Below are 22,972 nucleotides of genomic sequence, written 5' to 3'. Positions count from 1 at the left end.
CTTGCCCATAGTCTGTTAAGATTTGTTATGCACTTACCACTGCAAAGCCAAGTGCTGGCTCTTTGCAAATTGTTTACTGTGCTGTTTTTGTTCACTCTATTCATGTTTTTCCAGTTATAATACTGGCAAAATATTGGGGTCTTTAGCCTCCATATAGCAGATGTAGTTAATTTCTGATGACCTGAACACACCACAGGTACCTCTGATACGTTTTGGCCAGTGGTAAACCGGTATAATAGAAAAGATTAATGAAGGGAGTAGTACTAGGTTTTGTAGGTGACTTTTAATATTTTTTTAACATACAGATTACATTCATGCAGCATGATGAACAAGTTTAATAGTCTAAGAAATTTATCTAGAGAAACATAGAAACGTCTGCTAACTACTGTTTAGTGCTTTTGTTAAGGCCACAAAGCAAATGCAAGGAGAGCTTGACATCTAACACTTACAAGAGCACATAAATTCAAACTATACTAGCAGAATATACTGAAAAAGGAAAATTTTCGTAACAATACAGAGCACTACAACCGCAAACAGGAGCAGATCTTTCTGGATTTGAATTTTAAAGAGTTAGCTGTGAGCCAGACATCAAAGATTTCTTTTCATAATTAATCACATTAATATTTTTTCTATGCCATTCCTTATATTGTTAACGTAAGAAGGTACTTCTTGTGCAGTCAGAAAGCAGACAAGTTAATGCACCACTTGGACAACAAAACAATTGAGAATTCAGATAGCCTTTTCAGAATCATTTGAAGATGTTAATTTCTGCACTTCAAACAGCATTAAGAGTTCTTTTGAGGGATTTTGATGGTGACAGTCTTAACTTCTGTGTATTGATGAAGTCCATATTCTCCCCTAGATAAAAGAGAACCAAGAGCAGCATTTATGCTAACGTTTCTTATATGAGTATTTTTCTGGATGGGATTTTCAGCGGTAGTGTGCAATTGGCCGGATATATAACAAGTACACTGGACTTATTTGGAAGGCAGCTGTGCAGCTATACTGCTCCTGGAAACCTTTTGAAAAGCTACAGCAATGTTCTTCTGAGAAAAATGGCAGAGAGAGTAGTTTTATTCCTGTGAGTGGTGTTTAGAGTATTTCTAAACCGGATTTCTTTACAGCAGATCAAGAGCATGTTAGATCTTCACAAGTATGTTCAGCTAGTTATTTGTAAAGCTCTTCTTCTGATGTCAAGAGCTTTTTTCAGAGTCAAAGAATAGGAACTTCATCTCAAGTAAATGGGGGACAAAATTATTCCATGATGAAAACTGAGACAGTGAATAAGAGTTGAAATCTTTGACATGTTATGAGCATGTTTCACCTTTATGTTTTCAGTGATGAGATGAAGCTTGTTTGTATTCCTAACTATTTGACATCTGATGTAGTCAAACTATTTAGACATAACTGATTGTTCTGTGGAACAAGGGTTTGCTACAGCATAATGTTACACAGATCTCACTGCTGTCTTATTAGATAGCTATATAAGCAAACCAGAAATCTGTGCTCAGGACACTTGTGCTGGGTGAAAATGGTTACTGATTCCCTTCATTTTTGGCGAGGAATTTTGTTAGTATATGACATTTGGTAGTCTGTGATTTCCAGCAAATTAATCCAAAAAATATTCTCTATATGTGCAAAAAATATAAACCATAAACACATTGGTCAGTTATGCTTACCAGTATACTACAACCACGATATACTGTGAATTAGTCATATTGAAAAAGTGTGCCTCTAAGAAATTTTTTTATTTATTTTGTAGAGGAATTGCTGGTTGATGTTGCCTCTGACAACATGATGCCACTAAGAACTCTAGAGTTATATTTGCCAAAATCTCAAACTGGACATCCTAGCTATGCATATTTTAAGTCAGGGTTTGGAATTGCATTTTGAATTTCCTGTGAATCTACAGCTTTAAAAGTATTTACTTACATTTCCCGTCCATTTCCTGACATCTTAAAACCTCCAAAGGGACATTGAGCAGACAATGCACTATAGCAATTAACCCTGGAAGAACAGGAAAATTACTTTTGACAGTGTAAAAATTTTTTTTTCTCTTCTGAAAATCAGAGGTTTTCTGTCGCTTCTAAAAAGCCTATGGTCATAGTCACAAACAACATCTAGTATATATTTGTAAAAATATATGTAGTTTGAAGTTTAGATAAATGAAACATCAAAAACAACAACATAAAAAATAACAACTAGTTATTATCAGAGTACTAAAACTCAACAAGAGTCTTCAAGGTGAGAGACACTCATATCTTTCTCTGATCATTGCAATAACATTTTTAATTTGTACATAAGCTCTCTCACAAATGGTTATCCACAGATAAGGGTTCTGCAGAAGAGTTTATGTACCTTTCCAATAGATAAATGCAGGATAGCTTCACTATATATTTAGGAAGTTTTGTTTGGTTCTACTCAGTTAAACCTTATTCTGTATTGTGGTTGAGAACAAAGACACAATAATGAGTAAGAAAGGAATTTCACAGGCAAATTTTTAGGTATGAAGCATTTTGGCAGAAGGTGCATCCCATTTCCTAGCTGAGAAGCTCTTTATGTCTTACAGCCTTGTCAAATCAGATATTCTCTATTTCCTCAATATTTTATATTCTATCCTCCTTGCCAGTCTACTGGTTTCAACAAAAGAGATTCTGTTCATAGCTAAGGATTCCTAGACCACCAATCATGAAAAAGGAAATCCCAAATATTCCACTTCTATTCTAAACTTTCTTCCATATAAAGAATACCAACTCTGAAGGCAGGACTGTTAGCTTATTTTTGGAAAGCATATGTTCTTAGATCAGAGGACTTGGGCAGGAATTTGTGCTGGTCGCAAGTGCTTCCAGATAAAATGTAAATTGGACACAGGTTTTACATTCAAGTAAAATTGGTTGTTCTCCTTCTCATGCATTGAAATAACTGTAGGGAAATGCAGGTTTTTGTCAGTGATTGTCATTAGACCCTGCTGTGCCTCCAAGCTTTCCCTCCTTCATTTCATAGCTTTTTCTTTTCCAGTTTCATATAGGTTGCCTCTTGTTTTCTATGGAAAACAAGAGGCAACCTATATGAAATAGTGGGCCTTTTAGTAGTTCTCCCAGCTTGTATGTCCTTTCTTTGTTCAATCACATTTTATCAATCTTTCCCATCACAGAAATGGGAAAGGCTCTGCCCAGGCTAATGGCCACTGAACTTCAGATAATTACCTTCTTTGCACAAAATAAAATACAAAAACCAATCTCATTATTTCTCTATTTGGTATCCCCAGATCCAGAAGTAAAGGACACTCTCACAGCGTTTTCTTTAGTTTCCTGTTCTTTTTAGAATTTAGTAAATTTAGGAAATTTAGGAAATTTAGGAAATTTAGTAAATTTCCTTTTTTGGACTAAGTTGATCAGAAAATGGTATGATGACTAACAAGAAGTAATTATTTAGTAACACATTAAATAGGGAAATATATGGGAAAGATAAACAGAAGAGACAATGATCTACCTCTATAAAGATGACAAGGAATAAATATGAAAAAAAGACCACCCAAAATACTGTGAATATGTCTCACAATTGCCATTGACACTGGCAGATCTAAAGTAAAAATTAAAAAAACTTTACTTACCATACTGTTCCAGCCTGAAGGGCAGCTGCAAATGTCAATGCTTTGTCAATGTCTTTGGTAAAAACTGCTGCTGCCAAGCCATAGGTGGTATTATTTGCCCTCTTGATAACTTCATCTACGGTTTTAAACTTCATGATTTGTTGAACAGGTCCGAATATCTGTTACAAACACATGAAAAAAATATGAAGTGAATTAGAATAACTTACTATTTCAAGTAATTGATGTATTTTAAGTTTACTTCTGTCAGATGGCCTTATTCCTGAATTCATTCAGTCAAGAATGTATCAAGTTCTAAAAAATACTGTATATTTGCATAAAGTTTTTTTGCAATATGAAGGAAGTCAAGATTACCTATTGTAAATAATTCATAAAACCATAAATGAACAATGAAAACAAATAAACAATGATCAAAAGGCACCCATCATAAAGGTAGTTAGCATGGAGTCACAGTGTGCTCCGTGTCTATACTAGTTACCAACAAACTCCTGTTTTCTGGACGAGCCCTATTTGTAAAGTCAAGAAAGACATTCAATTTTCATTTGCCCAGATTTACTATTAGAATTTTATCCCTGCGGGTAGCTGCACAACTGAGAATGTACTCCAAGTGAAACAACTAATTCTGCTTTCCATGTGGGTGTCAGGTAAGAAAATAGTCCTTCAGTTCAGCCTTCCTGCTACCATTTGTCAGAGTTCTCAGCCAGAGGTGTCCGTGCCTATCACAGAACACCAAGACTGTGTAGGCTGAGGGGTGCCTTACAGCATCTAACTCATTTCCATAGACTGTGAGCTTTCTACTTGACTGAGTTTTTAGTGCTGGTTTCTAGCTAGAGTTCTAGGATTGATTTCCGTAGATCAGAAAACCACTGAGCATTCCTCCAAGTGTTCAAGTTGTGAACTTCAATACTCAGATATTCTTTAAAGATTAATATTATTTAAACTGTCTTGGCTATTTGTAGCTTCTTTGTCCATTACACTTAAAATAATGTGAGGAGCGGTTCTTGTACTACTGACCAAAGGATAACTAACAGAACTGCGAAAAAATTGTAACTCTGTGGTGTTTCTACTTGACTCATAGTATGGTGGAAACAATCAAATTCTGTCTCATACAAGTCTATCAGGTTTTACAACCCTCTTCCTACCACAATTAATTCCAAATGCTCTGTTGTTCATTTTAGCTCAGGCTGTTGGCTCTTGCTGGATGTAGTAAGTATGCTTAGGAGACTGCATCAGCTTTCTAATATGAAGTAGTGAAATGGACACCAATTGCAGCCCAATTGCAGCAGTTATTGATTGAGATAAATGTAAAAAAACACAGCAAAGAGGTCATGACTTGACTTTGAGTCTTTATGTAGAGAACTAGCTCAGATGGAAGCTCAGCACTCCCAAATGTCTCTGGTTCCTTCCAGGCAGTCACTGGTGCCTTAGCATTGTCATCTTAGTTGGGACAGTAGCAGATTCTTCATTGAAGTGTAGACACATCTGCAAACTGATCTAAGTTTGCTCACAGGGGCAAAATGAAATGTCCCAAACAAAATGCCTCCGGAAGCGCAATCCAGCTAGTTTCTCACATTGCAAAGTAGCTGCCTAGTGCATACAAACACCAAGTAAAGTGGCTCCTTAGGCAGTGTAAAACATTCACAAGTTGTGCCTCCAAGGTTTACAGGTCACTTTGACTTTGACATGTGAGACATGGACAGTATGGAGCAATCAAACAATCCAAACCTCAGCATTTATCTACTGCAGGAGCCTTTGCTGGCAGGGCAGCCTCATACTCCTCTCCCTCCTTGAGCAATCTGGTGAAATGGGCACCAGAAAACCACAAAAGCACTTTAAACACCGCCAAGATAGAGCAACAGGTTTAATGAGAGGATTTTCATGTAGTCACTTGGCCTTCTAAATGAATATTTTGAGCACATATTTAAACAGACAGCTTCCTGTGAGAGAAGAGACTGCTGAAGACTCAATTACCTCTTCTTTGGCAATGCGCATATCATCCGTCACATTAGAAAAAACTGTGGGCTGGATGAAGTAACCCTTGTCTCCCCATGGACCTCCTCCACATTCCAGTCTGGCTCCTTCTTTTTTCCCACTCTCAATTAGGTCCAGGATTTTTTTATACTGCTCCTCATCAATCTGAATGAAAAGATATTTCAGGAATGAAAACAACACACACTGATAACAGTTGGTCTTCTAGCTTATTAACCTAAACCTGCGTCCCTGTGAGCTGGAGAAAAAGATGGCTTTTTCTCTGTGGCAATGCACCACAGTGAATAGACCTGACACAGGCTGTAATTTTTTGTTTCTAGAAAGAATTACTCTAGAACACGTAACATGGAATCTGAGAACAAAGAGAGATATTTAACACACCTACTATATAAGAAATGCAGCTGCACCCATACTTATAATTTTCCATTAAAGGAATCATACCAGTTCTAAAAGGAGAATATTTTCTAATCTGTAAAGTAGTTAAACTTCAGCTAAAGGTTGCTAAGGATAAAAAAAGGTTAAAAATGCAAAGTATGAGACTGGAGGAGAAAGAGTCTTTATGCTCATTCAAATATTTTCATTATTGCTTTTTTCACATGTTTAACTTCCTTAATTTTTAGTAAGAGTGTATTTACATCTCTCATTTGAATTGTTAGCGTGAAATCCAAACTCAATAAAGCCACAATAATATGAGAGAGCATTTCTGTTAATTTTATATTAGCTGTGCACCAGACAAATGGAGTTTACTTTTCTGAATCTTCCTGCCCTTTGACTTTTAAATTTATTCTGCTGAATTTATTTTCTTGTATCAAAACATATTCCAGGATATTAAAATAATATTTTTACATTTCCCAAATATTTTGTGGCTGGGAGTGCAATTTTTTTCCAATTTACTGGGTGTCTTTTATTACTCAAAATGACTGTGATAACCAGTAAAGAATATATTACTCTATCAAATGCATGGGAGTGGTTTTGTCTCCTACTTTTTCTTTGTCTCTACTACAGTGCTTTTTTCCATACTTTTATTCCATGTCCTGCAATATAAGCTGATGTGGGAATAAGACTAGATGAGATCTACTGTAACAGTGTTGAGTTCACAGCATTGTGATAGCAATTCTTTTTAATGCTGCATTTTAACATTCATTTGATGGGAAAGCTGTTGGTATGATCTTTTAACAAAAGGAGAAAAAAAACTCTTGCATTTTGATTGTGTAATATTCTAAAACTGAGAGCAGCATAATAAAAGTCAAGTAACCTGAAAAAGGGGAAAAGATTTTAATGGTCTTATTTCTTCAAGTTAGTCACTTATAGTGGCACTATCTGAATGAAAAGGTAGCAAGTTCTTACATGACATAGGTGATTGTACTTGCACTTTTACAGATCTTGCATTGGAGCTTTGTCAAAGCATTTCAATTTTTTATAATTGTTCACCTTCAATAATAAAAAGAGAAAGAGACCTTAGGCCTATGATACTGGTACAAATAACAATCACTCTGATTTCTTCCTCGTTGTACTCCAGACTAACCTCTACAAAACTGTACTTAGCCTTGAAACTAGTGCGACAGTAGGTTTGGAAGGACATTAAATTGTGGTGTCATGACAGAATTAGTCTGAAAACATGTAATATTACTCACTTGAGGGCCTTGCTGTACACCAGGCTTCAAAGGATCCCCAAGAGTATACTTCTTTACTCTTTCAATGCTCCGGCGAACAAACTCATCATAAATAGGCTCTTCCACAAAAATCCTAGATCCTGCTATGCAGCATTGTCCCTGGTGATAGAACACACCAATATGGGCAAACTCCACAGCAGCATCCACTGCAAAGAAATGCAGAGTTCATCAGATCATAAACCTGAATCGTCACATCATAAATTCTTTACTAATCTTTGTCACCCATCTAATTTCCCTTTCTAGCACTTTTTATTTTTATGGCCCTTTAAAACACAGATAGATATACAACCATTTACTTGTGTCCCAACTACCCTTCTCAAGAGCATCACGGTACACCTAGCTGAACACACATTCAGGTATTCTGTGGAAATGCAGATTTAACATTATTTGCCCTGTCAGGAGGGTCAAGAAGAGTATTTAGACATGAAGTTAATAAACCTGTTTAAGATCCTTCTATCTTCTTTTCAGTCTTCATTCATGTTTCATTAGGATGATCATTAATTACATGAAGGGTGAACAGGCTTTCAGAGCTCCACATTTAATCAGGAGCAATTGACATTGGCAGCAATCTAACTTAAAATTATGGCATGACCAGAAAGCATTAAAAATTACTTATTTTTTGAAAAGGTTCAATTAATTTACTGGCAAAGAAAGGAAAAAGCATATTGGATTTTCAATAGTAGTAGTTCATATGATAAAATTGCTACTAACAATCGGCATCTGCAAATATAATGTTAGGACTTTTTCCTCCAAGTTCCAAGGTAACTCTCTTCAGGTTGCTCTTGCCTGCTGCTTCTTTAATCAGTTGACCAACCTAAAAGGTAGGAAGAGGAAAGATTCATGTCAAAAAGTTCATAATGGCCTCTATAATACTTTTCTGATTTCCTCAAAAGTGGAAATCAGTTGAGACATTTCTACTATCCCAGTAATAAAATGAAAAATAAGTTAAAATAAAACAACTGAAAAGAGTCAGGGTACAGGGGACTTGCACCCTATGAACTGGAAATGCTTTCTAGAAGAGTTTCCCCCTGTAATGCTAAAGATACCTGGTGCTTTTTCAGTTGCTACCGCTCTACTTGCACATATCTCTAATCTAAAGCAGGCACAGGTTGCTGCTTCACCTGTTACTCCCATCAGGTTAAAATTCCTTTGTTTTATGCGTGAGAAGGCTCTTTAGTGCACAAAGTTTACGAGACAATCTACACTGGCTGCATGGACACTCTTCCTTGTTTCAGTTTCTCCCCTGGATGGACGAAGAGCAGGAAATGAGCACTGCAAGCTAGGACCCTTGCCCTGCTTTTTTCTACTGATGACACGACTGAATTAACTACTTAGTATGAACTGCCCTGGAAAAGCTGTGAAGGAAAAATCTGCTCGTAGCTCTTGTGGCTTTGGTCTCTAACTGCCTGTGTGTAGCAACCATCAGGCAAACTTTCTCCCTCTGTCAGCCTTCCTGCCCTCATTTCTCACTGCTAAATTGCACTGCAAGAAGAGAACAGTCACCAAACTCTAGAATACAACCTCTGGTCCCTCTGCCTTTGGAGGATCACTGGGCACTGGGAACTGTAATTGTCACTGACTATTGGCAACATCTGTGGGATATTTCTCAGATGTCAGGATTTTGGGTTGTTTTCATATCTCATTACTGGAGAGCTGATGGTTTCTGAGAGTAAGCATAACTCTTGCACTCAGTGTGGACTGATCCCTGACATGAAGCTATGATATTTATCTTTGGAGTCTATATCCAAGAAGTTAAGAGACCAGATGGCAGTTTTTCCATTTAGCATGCATTTAGACAGACAATATAATGACCTGTATCAAAGAAATAGCTAATCCTTAATCGTATATATAGCCTGCAATGAGAAATATTCTATCATGGTATTCACAGTTCGTCAGAGTGAAGGTTAGGGAAAATTAACAGTGACCTTCCTTTTTAACAGATAAATATTTAAACACCCAGACCACCCAGATGGTACTTAGCATCAATGAAACACCAAAAATCTGTCACCTCACCTAAAAGTGTGCAGAATGAAGAATGACTTTTCCTAGGTATACCTTCCTGTCATCCTGTTGTTATTAAACTCAAAGATAGCAGATCATCTTAAAAAAGAATGTTATGAAAAAGTTTTGCTTTAAAGGAGTAAAACTTAAAATACCTTTGGTACACTAGGATCTACTGTACCTCATGGACTGCCTTTGTTTAAAGGGCTTTCCAGCAATACAAACATTGTTTAAATATGTTTAAAGTTAATAATAACCAACAAATCATTAAACAGACTTTGTTTAACAAACCAGCAGCATTAAGAAAGAAGAGAGTTAAAATAATTACACAGAATAAGTTAGACATTAAATCATTGCTGGGAATCTGAGGGACACATTTCCTGCTTATATTTTCTTGCATTCATAATAGTACCTCTGTAGAGCCTGTGAAGGCTACTTTATCTATGTCCATGTGGTGAGAAATTGCTGCTCCAGCGGTGGGTCCAAAGCCTGGCACAATATTCACTACTCCAGGTGGAAATCCTGCCTGAATTGGAAGAAAGAATCCTGTAAATTTGGGGAAGGATAATAACTTTAAGAACATGTGTTGCATGGTCTTCCCTTTTCAGTCCTCCAGCCACCTTTTCCTAGCCATATATTTATTCTCAGCCCTAGAGCCCCACAAGGTTTCATTCTCACACAATTTGCACCCTCTTTCTTTCGCCTGTCTTTTTTGCTTTTTCCCAAATGAATCTATTGCTTTCATTCTTTGTCAGTGCCATTTCTGAAGAAATATTTTTTAAAATTTTGTCACTCAGATGTGTAAAGAAATATTGCTTACTTTCATGTCTGCTTCATTAAAGCTGTTTGAATCAACAGATGTGCTTGCTGACTTCTGCACATTGATATCCATGCTAGATGAAATTTAATTTATGATCTGCTACTGAAGTTGAGAAAAGTGATGGAACTCTGGATGTAGGTTGAAAGTACAGTGGGCAACATGAGAGCTTACAGCAGGAAAGAGGCAGCTACCAAGCATAAACAAGCAGGCTGAGATAGGCATAGTTTCAATATCTTGCACGTTTTTTATGCAAATAAAATTTTCCTATGGTTCAAAACAAATGCATTGTTTCCCATAAATCCTGTACTAGATATGTTCCATTCCCAACTAAATAAGCTATTTTCTTCCAGGAGCTTGTCAGGCAAACTCCAAGGATTTGCCAAGAGTAGATGGAATTTTGTTGGTTTTTGAAGCAGCTGCACAATTTCAATGACACTTGAGAAACACAGAATTAAAATATCAAATAGATTCATATCCTGCATTATCACTTCAATAAGTCTCTTTATAGCACTAAACAGGACTTTGGAATTACAAAATAAAGCTCCATAGTTTTTTTGGAAAATGGTGAATTTCAGGTGGTGAGGTGGAGCTCCTAAAAGTCATGTCCTGCATTTGGATACCAGGTTGTTACTTTTGTTCAAGCAACTTTTATTCCTTACAGTTTCATGCTCAGATACAGTAGGTCAATGCTTGTTATGCTCATTTAATTTTCCAGATAAATATTTACCCTGAAATTGATGAGACCATGAAGTTCTTTCCATTTGCTTAGCATTGCCTTTCTTTCTTACTTTGTGTAGAGAAATCTCCCTTTGAGCATTTCATTTCCATGTTTGTTTTAGGAGCTCTTCTTTATATGTTAGTAGGGGAGTTTTGTGAGTGTCATTAAGCAAGACAGTGAAGGTTATCAGAAGTGACTATATTTTGACTATATATATTTTTTTTTTTTTTTTTTTTTAAAGTGGGCATTTGGGAACTAGAAAAATTTTTTTTAGACCTCAGGATATTTTCACAAGTCTAAAGCAGCTGTTGAAGTGATCGCTGTCAGGGACTTGGCGTCCAGTGTATTTTTGATATTCTGGGTATTTGTCACATTCCCACTTCTGAGCTTGCCTTTCAAGAAATCAGAATATCACAATAGATATTTCATTAGATCATAGCAGAATTTAGCTAATTTCCCTGTAAAGCTACTTTTTTCAGAGAAATACACTTTCAGATACTTATTGTTGGAAATGAATAGAGAAGGTCTCTCTCATATTTTTAAAAGCTATTCCTCCTCCCCAGTATTATCTAATAGCATTTACTGTGTGATACAATAGTAGCAGGACATGGCTCCATTCTGATAATAATTTAGATTCTGTTTAATATTAACACGCAACCAGTCAGTGTGCTGTGTTGAATCACTGTGTTACAGCAGAATTAAAAAAATGTGCCAAGTCATTCCACTAAAACTCTGCAAGGTTACTGCACTGGTGATTATTGACATCTGTGCCAACCTTTGAACATCTTAGATTGCATTTATTGATTTTATTGGGAAGAAAGCTAACCTGTTTTACTGTTCTCTTTAGGTGTTTGCTGGACAGGGCACAATAGTTAGCTTTGGAGATACCAGCTGAAGTAACAGGCACAGCCCTTGCTCAGGAGCACAAAGTGTCTTCTCACAGTTTCTGTGTGAAGAAAATTCACAAGTTTGGCAGCAGTCACCAGCTTGATTTTACAGCTCCCTGTTAATAATAAACTTAGGTGGGTGAAAACTTTGTTCAGTTAAAAAAAAAAAAAGCTGTACAAGCAGGTTCTTTTCTGTGATAACTGTGCTAATAAAGTCATTGCCACCCACCTCCAAATCCTCTGCACTTGATTCCTTGTTTGCTTTTGACTCTGAAAGGTACTGTGCTTTGGTAATACAAAGATATTTGCTAAAGAATGGAGTTACTAAATTGATGTTGTGGGATTTTTTGTGTGTGTACTAGGCTGGAAAGATATGCATGCTTTTGCCCTGGTTTGGCTTCAGTGGTTTACAGCAAGGTAAGCTCCACAGTGCAAGACTAGGCATGCAATAAGCCTGTCTTGTATTACCTTTGTGGCATTTCAGCTGCAGTGTACTCTTACACTTCTGAGAGGGGCATATAACCCTGTTGTTGGTGACTTACCTCTTTAATTAAGGATCCCATGTAAAGGGCACTGAGTGGAGTTTGTTCTGCTGGTTTGACAACCACCGTGTTTCCACAACAAAGGGCAGGGGCAATCTTCCAGATGAACATAACCAATGGGAAGTTCCACTGAAAAACAGATGAGAAAATGTATCCTGTTTCTAATACATCACCAAAATACCTCAGCTTTTTCTGTTATAATAGTGCAAATTTTCAGCTGGGTGGTTGAACTTTTTGTTGAACTCCTTTCAGAAAGAAGATGTTTTGAGAAAAACAATTGGCAAGCCACGTAGTACAAACTGGGGATTGTTGTGTATGTATAAGTCTAGGGGATCTGAGGTTTTAGTTACAAGCTCAAGAGACAATGAGTGTACTCCTTTAACAAAGTATTACAGGCAGTTGTTGGATTAGTGGTGCAATTGGGAGTTTTGCTGTCTTGAATGGTCACATCCATCACCAATTCAGCTTTCTAAGGGAGAGAAGGTAATAACACATAATGCTGTCCCTGCCCTCTCCCCTGGAGGTTTCACTGGCAGCTGTCTGTTGTGAGCAATTCAGGCAGACTGAAGAGCAGCTGAATGCTTTGGATCCCATGCTCTGCAGTGTGAGGGTCAGCATGGCCAGGGGAAAACAGCTTTTCCCCTTGGAGAATATTTACTGTAGTTTTGGTGGCATTGAGGCCATGAGCCTCAGCTCAACAGATACCTTTTTGAAATGGGGGAAAAGGCAGTTAAGAGTTACCTATTATGTAGAAAGGCTAGGAGGAACATACATGCAACACTTCTTTTTTTCCCTCCTTGTCTCCTTTCAGACTCACCCCAGCCCAAAAAATAATGGGATCATAAATTATATAAAGTGAGGGATTACAGGGTTTTCTGCATATTCATTGTTAAAGTTGTACATACAACTGCACAAGTGAAAGGAAGTGGAAAGGGTGAGCTATCCAAAGCAGTTTGCAACATACACATAGTCCTCACAGTTTTGGTTTCTATAGAAAACTCTAGTTTGTTGGTTCATATTTCAATGCAGAGAAAAAGAAGATATACTCAGAAATACTTAGCATTTTACAAGCGAAGTCAGTGTTTGTTCTAGCTGCTGCTTGTACTTCCAAGAGATAATTATATTTTAAATGGCCACATCTAGTGCTTCTAGCTCTATATCATAGCTTGACTGAGTGTTTTATTTGAAATGTCTTGTGCCTGACCTACAAGAGGATCTAAACCAGCAGTTTTCCAAGCTCTCCTAGAGGCTGGATACAAACATATTCAAGCAATGTTCTCCAAATCAATGTGGTGGTCTAAAGATACAGCAAATTTTCAAGAACATCTTAAAGATGTTGGGAACATGAGCAGGCCTCACATGTTGGAGCAGACCTTATAGACAAGGTGACTTTTTCACAATCTGTTGAGTTGTCAAGCATGTCAGGTGAGGCTGCTCATAACTACCATGTGCAAGGTGGTGGGTAGAGTAGGAGAGCCTAGTGCATAGAGCTATTTTCACAAACACCCACCAAAACTACAGAGACTTCACAAATACATTTAGAACTTGAGCTCCTCAAGTGTTTTGAATGAGCAGACTGAAGTAGGCCTTTTGAAACTTCAGTTGAAAAGAGTGAGTTCAAAACTAGGAATTCAGATGTGCCAAACAGGAGCTTTATTGGACACATTCTTTGTGTTGTAACTTGTACCACCATCATGGTGAATGAGTCTTAGCTATAAACAAAGATCCAGCTGTCTGAATGCTGTACAGAGCATAACAGATATTCCAGGTCTTAAAGAGCTTATTGTTTATAGGCTTATAGGCTTAAACATAATAGACTGTAAATATTACAGTCTCCTACATGCTTGTTTCTAATTCTTTCACTTTCAAGAAAACACAATTCCATCTTTCAAATTATTTTGTAAGTCAAAATTTGAGATTTATTTTCTCTCCATGAGCAGGGAGGAGAGGGACAAGGTTGGAGCAAAGTAACTCATCACACGCTGATGAATCAGAATTATAGAAGTGAGGATAGACTGTCTTTCAGCACCTGAAAATTTATGGTTATTAATGCTTCACAAATGCACTTGCATAGGTAAAATTTCAAATGCATTTCCATTTGTAGCAAGGAACATTTGTATTTACATAAATGTTTCCAACTTACAGGAATAATTTGGCCACACACCCCAATAGGCTCATGTCTAGTAAAGGTAAAAAAGTTTCCATCTATGGGAAAAAGAAATAAATAAGGCATTGAGACAAAGTATTTGTGAGAAACAGTTAAATCACAAAGATGATAAAGTAGGGTACCAAATTTAGCTGGATACAATTTTTCTTATAAATGATATTTTCAAAATCTTAACTATGCAGTAAGCCATAAAGTACATCTGGATTCAATGTCTACTTGCTTCAAGGTTTGATTTTTCCAGTCTGACTGTCTTTTTGCAGTGACAACCCTGCTTCTCAAAATGGTATGTACAGCACACCAATAAGCATTCCTCATTTCTTTTTTCTTTTATCACCTTTTTTTTTTTTCATTCAAAAACTTGTCTTTTAAATCCGAGGTACATATCAGACATTTTTTAACATTAGATTGTAGCTTAAATCAAATCCATTAAATATAAAATTCTCTTTTATTCGCATATACATGTGTTCCATTAAACCTAGTATAGAGGTCTATAGGAGGCAAAGAAGTTGGAAGTATTTATCACACTAGTTTTCCTTAATTCCTTCTTTATTACCTTTTCCTTAATTCCTTCTTTGTTACCTTTTCCTTAAATCCTTCTTTATTACCATTCTTTTATTTGCCTTGCTGAGAGAAGGTAGCTAGGGAGACAATGTTTTCGTAGAGCTGCTAAATGGAAAGGGAATGGGACGAAATTTTAGCAAGTGCTGTTTCCTCATTCCTATGTCGTAGTACTTTTCCTAACACATTATCCAATCACTGAAGTAAATATTACTGCTTTGTGCTAATCTTTGTTTAAATATGTAGACACCCAGGCCTCACTACAGTAGCCTTGTATAAACAACACATTGCTATGCAAAAGTAGCCTAACGCATTTCTTAGATGCATACGCAGGTTAAATTTTTTTGGTTCACAAACAATACTTGTTAGTGTATGGAACAAGAAATAAATGTGAAGACCTACACTAAATGTTTAAACTGAGAACTATGAGAGCTCTTTAATAACCTATCTTAAAAACTTTCAAAAATATTTTCCATTGGAGATATTTTCAGTGCTGCACAACTTTTAGATAAAAGTCAGTTATTTACAGCTTGTGTTGGCCTCAGTTCTGTGGCTTTGTTATCTCAGAATTACTCACCCAATGGAACAGTACGCCCATGGACTTTATCAGCCCAGCCTGCGTAGTAGCGTAAAGTTTTGACACAGGCACCCAAATCCATTAAATAGGACGTGGAAAAGAGCTTCCCACCATCAATGGTTTCCATTGTCTGCAGAAAACAGCAATTAAAGAGTTCAATACAATAATATCAAATACTGATAATGCTTCTTTTGATTGTGCTTTGTAATTTAGGTTTTGGAAGTTCACTTTGAGGATTTCAGCTTTAGAACAAACATTTAGATTACTCCCCTCTGAAGAACACATCTTGAAAAACTGAATGTAGCAATTTCATAGTGAGAAATTTTCGTCATGGCTTGTTTGTATTGAGCAACGCAGATAACATGATCACAATGCATTTGTAGTGGTAAGGTTTACTCAAAAAACATCTCACCCATATGAATCAGTTACACAGTTCTACTTTATGTTAAAAATTTTGCCAGCAAAGATCAGGAGGTTAGGAAGGAGACAGTGCAAATAACTGATGCAAATAAAATATCAGCAAGACTCAAGTCTGGTAAAAAATACCCTAAATACACCTTGAGTGTTTGATGTGCAAGGGAAAGATCTGAGCCGTCTAGAATTCTTACATGAGAAAAATTCCTTAAGAGAAATAAATACTTCTACAGAAGAGAGTCTCTAAATAGGGTTGATTTCCAGCCAAATCTAAGGAACGTAGTTTGGATTAATTTCCATGCCCCCTGCTATTGGGACATAAAGATCATGAACAGTCCTTAAATAGTGTCCACATATTTTTGATGCTTCAAAAATATTTTTCTCAAGTTTTCAAAAACAGAGAGATTGAAGACCTTCAACTCTGTGAATGAACATGTTCAGCAGGAAGAGCCCAAACTATAGTTTTAAGATCTAAACTATAATTTCAAGATGTAATCAGGTTGGCATTCTTTATCATTTCCAGTCAGATCAACAGACTGATACTCCAAGAACAGTTTTTCACCAACAACTCCCCTGTGAAGTCCCCATTTTTAGTTAACCAGAAACGTTTCAGATACAATACTTGGGAAGAGAACAGAACAAACAGAGAAGGCAGCAGTGCTTGATGGCTCTCAGCAACAAGGGACTGATTAAATGAGATATGCCCTTGCCATTCCAGGCATAATATGTGTGGCACCATTTCCATTCTGTTTGGACATGGGAGAAAATTCTTCTGTGGCCTCAAACTTATGAAATCTCTGAATCTCTTCAACATCACAAGAGATTGAATTTATAGTAACAGTTCTCAGTGGCTCTTCCAGTACCTTGCTTTGACTTACTCTTTCAGTTGGCTATCTATAGGTCTGCTGAGCCTCTGAAACATCTTATCAACAAATAAAGCACTGAAATGGAATAATTTTCATCCCGGTCACATGCATGATCACAGGAAAATGACTTTGCAATGAGCTTTGGACATCTGTTTTGATCTCTAGTCTGTGGGAGTATGTGTTACTCTATAGACCTAGTTTTGCAGGTAGGATAAACTGAGTGGAGAAAATCTCGCTTCATCAAAATCTGGAAAGCACTTCACTCATCTATACCCTTTCTGTAAAGGAAAATAATTAATAAAGTGATTATGTTGTAGGAAATACAAATAAAATCAGTAAAATAGAGACCTGGGAGGGGCCCCAGAGAAAAGCAATTATTTTATATTATGAAAATGGCAAATGTAAACAAAAACTAATTCAATGTTCCATCTTTCCTGTGGAAAAAAAGATTGTATCTTCATCCTTTTTGCGTTTGTAGGGCCTTAGACTGTACAATGAAGAAAGAAATGCCAGCTCATCCAATTATTCAATGGACAAGAGGGCATACTGCTGTATTTAGAATATAGCTATCTTTGAATTTGGTCACTCTCAACTCAAATCTAGCATTTTGAAGGACATAAGTTCCACCCACACAAGATTTCTCCTGAGATACTCTACTATATAATGGGCAACAGATGCCTTGCAGATTTCACATATCTGAAGGTTTAAATTTTATGAGCTTACCTACAGCATATTTTGTGTCTAATGGCTAAATACTTCAAACTGTAGCTAGATCAGTCTGAGTGATCATCCTGAATGTTGGATACTCCTCCCTGCCTAAATTTTTATGCTGTTTGTAGAAAACCAGGATTCATCTTCAGCACAAACTATTATCCCACCTAAATTTTAATTCCAGAATGTGCTTGAAATAGCAGAGAAGTCACCTTAATAATAGCATCATAAGTGGAGTTTTAAGCAAGGTGGAGAGGATACTACCATTTATCAAATTGGTGGTGTATTTCTATTTTATATGTCATTTCTTGCCTTAGCGCACAATCTGTAGGTGAGAGCATTACAAGTTATGTGGCTTCTGTTAAGTGTGGTAAAATAGCCAGTACACAGTGGTTTGTAAGGAGAGGGCATCATGCCCCAGCACTCATGTTATTGCTCTTTTTAAAATAATCCATTGTTGCCTTTGGTTCTCCTTAAGCTTTATCAACAGTTACTAGTAGCAAGCTGGAGTAAATGAAGGACCAGGGATAAGAAAATTTAGAGTCATGAAGTTCCAACTTTCCTAGTTCTGATTTGTATCATCTATAAGCATGGAGCCAGGCTTTGAGTTTAGGCCTTGATTCAGGCTTTGATTTAAGTTTAGGCCTTGATTCAGACTTTGGTTTAGACGAGCATTAACCATTGAGTCAATATTACTGGGCCCTTAAGAATCAGTGATTCAAATTACTGTGGTTGTAGGCAGTGTAAGTATCAATTTAAAGCTAATCAAATACTCAAGTACTTTGTGGATATAGGGTGTTAAGAGACCAGCGTGCAAGCCAGCTTAGAGAAGTCCATTTGTTACAGAGGAAAAAAGCAAGTAGTGAGCCAGCCTAGCTTTCCAAAGAGTTGGCTGTTAAACTCTCCTGAACCCTTCTGTAAAAATCAGGACTTTCCTTCTTGTCCTTTTGTTCACATCTCGTACTCACAGCTAGAATCAGACGATCTCTTTCCACCAAGTCAGCGAGTTTATTCAAGAGCCTTCCTCGCTCTGAGGCATCCATTGTGCGCCAGGTTGACCCGAGCTCAAAAGCCTTTCTAGCTGCTTTCACTGCCTTGTCTACGTCCGCCTGTAGGCAAAACAAAAACACTTAGGTGATCAATAATCGGCTCTGTCATAAGCCTTTTTTCTGCTGTTCCATGTGTGAAGTTCAGCATAAGTTTGACAGAAAGTTGAAATAAGAGAAAAAAACCCCAATCTAATAAAAATTAGTACCAGTAATGTTGAATACGTGGGCTATTTTCTTTCAAACCCTTCTGTTGTTATTTCAGGAATGTAAAATTCTGTGAGAAACAGATGGGTTCTCAAAGTTTCCAAAATAAAAATACATCAAAGAACTTTATTTTTAAAATTTAGATTTTTAAGCCCTTCCTATACACTAAGCATATGCATTAATGATATCATCTCTTTTATTTACAAAGAGAAGCCTGAGTCTGTAAGGTAAATGCTTAATTACCTATCATCTGAAAGTATCTTACAGGGGCAATGAAGCCCATGTTAGAAAAGCCTGTTCCTTAGGATGTTTCATAAAATCAACACAAATTTATTATTAAGGAAGACAAACCAGTAAATTTATTTTTGAGGGTTTTAAGAAATATTTATGTATAAAATTACTTTAAAAATTAAAAGAAGGCATGTTTACAAAGCTAAGCCTAGGTATTTTGAAGTTTAAGCACTGTCTTTGCATATGTCAGCTAATTTGTTGGTCCATTAATATTTTTTATCACATATTTTGTTATTTATCATTTGGTTTCCACTATAGAAGAAAAATCTAGAATGAAACTATTCTGTGCAAAGGGTATTCCAGGATTTAAGGAAAAGCAAGAACAATTTCTTGAAAAAAGGCTTTTAGTACTTGGAATTCTTCAGTATTTCAATATTTCTTTTAAAATTTACCAATGAAAATGGTGACATAGAAAAGAGGTTTAATCTAGATTTTTTGTCAGAAAAGAAAAATTTTGAGGAAAAAAAGAATAAAAAGGAGTTAATATATAGGCCACGTCTCCCAGAGAATTTGCATGCAATGTTTGAAGGATATCTTTCAAACATTTTTTTTTGTCCTGCTGTATGCTAATATCTCCTCCAGGGAAATCATTATCAAGGTTGATTAAGTCAGCAAATTCAACAAAGTCAACACTATGGTCAATTGTTTTAAATGTGAACTTGGTCTTGAATCTTTAACTGCTATTGGTAGTCATCAAGTAATTTTAAGAATCTTTGAGTGGGGTGTGGTAGTGGCTTGGAAAGCCCAGGACAGACCTGTGAAGCAGAAGGCCACAGAAATTCCAAAAGTTTTTCCAGAAAAGTTTGGAAAAGGTAGGAAGGAACTATACGAATAGCATAGCCATTTCTATAGAGTGATACTGACCAATCACCTACACCAGGCACCTAAAATCTACCAAATTAAGAACTGATTTTCTTCAGAATCTGTCAGCATGTTGTCAATCACCTCATCATGATCTGTGACCTTATCATAGATTTTCTACATCTTTGCAGTAGGACTAAGGGCAGTGGCTTGGCCTTAACTGGAAAAGGAGAAGGAGAAAAAATATCATATGAGTATGAATGATGTAAATTAAATCTACATTGTCTGGTGTTCTTTCTACTAGAAATGCAGGAGTAATTGAAACTGAGAAAAATAGTATAAGAGTAATAGAGGGCTGCGAATGAAAAGTAATAAAAAATATTGTTCTTCAACTGTATAAATTTAATTTCATTACATAAATCTATTCTATGAGTATAAAACCTCCTTTCTGAGCTGGTTTAGATTTTTTACAGAAGTACCTTTAGTTTACATATGCTGACCATTTGATGAGCTGCTTTATTATCACTAGGGGTCTTTAGGATTAGGAATGTAGCTTGAAAGAGCCATCAAACTGGAAGCAAACAATTCCCACCCACATACATGTCTGTTCTTTGTAATCTCCTCTTGTTTTTTAAAATGCCACTGCAAGGCAGTGGACAGCCCTTTGTCAACCCTATTGTATGCACAAATTAAATTCCTAAAATCTCTGGGTTCATTGTCTGAAGTCTAGCCTCTTGCATATTAGGTTCATAATGGCCATGTAATTTACTAGATCTGCACAATTCACTAGGCAATTTACTTAATAGCAGTTGTCATTACACATTAGTTTGCAAAATTATTGAAGAGAAAGCAAACCTGTGTTTTGAATAGTATGATCTCTTTTATTTAACGAATTGTTAGAGAGCTTGTCAGGAAATAAAGCTACAAAAATTTTGAATGATAACTGAACAGTTGCAGGATACAAGTAATTTAATTTGGGATGATAAATTATCAGTGTCTCAGCACTACTTATAGTGGTATTAAAGAAAAGAAAAACCTTTGAAAAACTTCAGGTGTTTGGATTTTTTTAAATTATTTCATTCCCGGTGAAATAATTAGAACTTTCTTAGCCATGTTTCTCTATGAAAATGTTTGAAATATGACATCATTATGACCTTCTTACTAATTGGTGGTCACTATTGCTCAAGTACTAGGCAGCATTAGAGACAGAAATTATTAGATGAGATTACAGACCAGAGTGAGAAAGATTTAATTGATAGATGTCTGAACTAAAATTGGATAGCTGTTATTACATCATTCTGAGTGTATTTCTCAAAAGAGAATTTTATTTCAGTGTGAATTTCTGTACAGTAAATGAAAAGATTTTGAAAAAAGCATGTGCTTATTATGTTGGCAATAATTTTTGGTGAACTTAGAACACAGACAAACTTACAAGTTTTACATTAGTTCTACTGGATTAAAATGTGTTTAACATTTTGATGCTAAACTTAAGAAATGCTTCTTATACGCAGCATTGTAGAGATGCCTGTTTCTTGACTAAAATGAATATATCATTTTGTGAGAAATGTGAAAAAAAAATTCATTTTTGGATGGAAAATTAAATTTGAAGTGAAACTGTTGAAAATTAAATCTATATGTGCAAGAACCAAACCAGTAATTATAAAACCAGCTTTATTTCCAGTTACAGTCATCTCATAAAGTAGAAATAAGACCTTCATTTCTTGTATTTACTTCCTCAGAATATATCAACAAACCCTTTCTTTGCTCAGTACTTTTAATGCTGTTAAGCACATTGTCTATCCCATATAAAAAAAACTACCTCCTTCATTATTTTTAAACTGTAGGGTAGCACTAGGCAAATCCTGGTCATAAGAAAAACACAAAATGTAACAAAAATACAGAGACAAGTGCCTAGGTTTTCATTATATCTGTGATTACATGGCATCTGTCTGAAATGTTCTACTACAGAATCTCATAAAAATTTTAAAAAATTATGTTTCTTTACAGTTTTGAGTAATATTTTTAGTCATCTGCTTCATTGATTCAACATGCATTAAGGAGGTCTGTTTTGTGGAATTAGTGACTATTTGATAGGCTCCCTTCAACTTGAAAGTAATTTTTAGGACTATGTTCCAATATGTTTTTCACAAAACAAAATATTTGTAGGGGGCAATACTGAGACCACGTTTAGCTAAAAATACTCATGGTAGTGATCCTCAGAGAATTTGTGGGAAATGGTAGGTATTTGTCCTTTTTATATTTTCTGCAAGGAAAAGCCTTATATAAATGTGCCATGAACAAGAATATATTAATTTGTAACGAAGAAAATAGAAGAGAAAAATAAAATCCCACCTAAATTTTTTAGATGTCAATGAGCATAAGAAAAAGAATCAATAATATTAGTAAAACAGATAAGCAAAAAAAAGCTTCTTCAGAACTTTTCTCATATGAGCCGCAGGTAAAGCAGTTTTTCAGCCTCTCTTTCCGAAAAATATTATGGTTTATTAAAAAAGAGTTTGTGAAAGAGAGTGTGCAGGATGAAGTAGGTCCCTCTGAGGTGGTTTTACATTGCACAAATGGCTGCTTGCCTTCCTACTTTTAAGATGCACGGAAATTAAAGTTGCAGTTAAGGGCAAGGAAGAAAACCCTACCTTGTCTCCTTCTTCAACCTCACAGATTTTCTCTTCAGTTGCAGGGTTAAAGACTGCAAATTTTTTACCACTGACTGAGTTGTGCCATTCATTGTTTATAAATATCTGCAGGGGAAGAAAGAGTGCAACAGTATTAGTAACACATACACAGTTGTTGTCTGTTCCGTGTTTCAGTGAATAAACCTACCTTTCATAGCTGAGAGCTGCCAGACTGATAGATGCCTGAACTACAGCTGGGTAGCTGTTATTACATTACTCTGAAGAGATGAGTAATCACAGACACGCTTAACCAGGACCAGCTTTTTAAAATTCACTTCCTTTGGAGAGGAAAACTTTCTCTCCATTGCTTTTTTATTTTGTTTCATGGCATAAAAATATGCTGGTGTAAAGTGGTCCTTCCTGTCTCTGAAGTAGGAGGGAGGTTCAGCCCTAAATGACCTATG

At 36.2% G+C, this 22,972-nt stretch overlaps 1 protein-coding gene across 1 annotated transcript; it reads right to left on the bottom strand.

Annotated features, from left to right (window-relative positions):
* Positions 1-264: 264 nt before the first annotated feature.
* Positions 265-22,686, bottom strand: LOC132341936 (aldehyde dehydrogenase 1A1). Its single transcript, XM_059874088.1, has 12 exons — positions 22,530-22,686; positions 18,502-18,642; positions 15,543-15,672; positions 14,384-14,445; positions 12,241-12,369; positions 9,686-9,799; positions 7,984-8,086; positions 7,234-7,418; positions 5,582-5,746; positions 3,614-3,771; positions 1,933-2,007; positions 265-858 (listed from the first exon to the last, which is right to left on the bottom strand). Exons 2-12 carry the CDS (start codon positions 18,574-18,576, stop codon positions 786-788), a joined length of 1,269 nt encoding a protein of 422 aa, XP_059730071.1. The 5' UTR covers positions 18,577-18,642; positions 22,530-22,686; the 3' UTR covers positions 265-785.
* Between the last annotated feature and the right edge of the window lie 286 nt (positions 22,687-22,972).

Source organism: Haemorhous mexicanus, chromosome Z (assembly GCF_027477595.1).
Source record: "Haemorhous mexicanus isolate bHaeMex1 chromosome Z, bHaeMex1.pri, whole genome shotgun sequence".
In the NCBI taxonomy this organism is placed as follows: Eukaryota; Metazoa; Chordata; class Aves; order Passeriformes; family Fringillidae; genus Haemorhous; species Haemorhous mexicanus.
The sequence above is the reverse complement of the archived record's forward strand: the minus strand, read 5'-3'. Positions and strand labels throughout refer to the sequence as shown.

Excerpts from the sequence above, each read along its gene's own strand:
- LOC132341936 (XM_059874088.1), bottom strand. The coding sequence starts at position 18,576 with ATGGATGCCTCAGAGCGAGGAAGGCTCTTGAATAAACTCGCTGACTTG. Across the intron at positions 14,446-15,542 it reads TGGGCGTACTGTTCCATTGG|ATGGAAACTTTTTTACCTTT; the intron begins GTGAGTAATTCT and ends TTTTTCCCATAG. Across the intron at positions 2,008-3,613 it reads CTTCAGGCTGGAACAGTATG|GGTTAATTGCTATAGTGCAT; the intron begins GTAAGTAAAGTT and ends CTGTTCTTCCAG.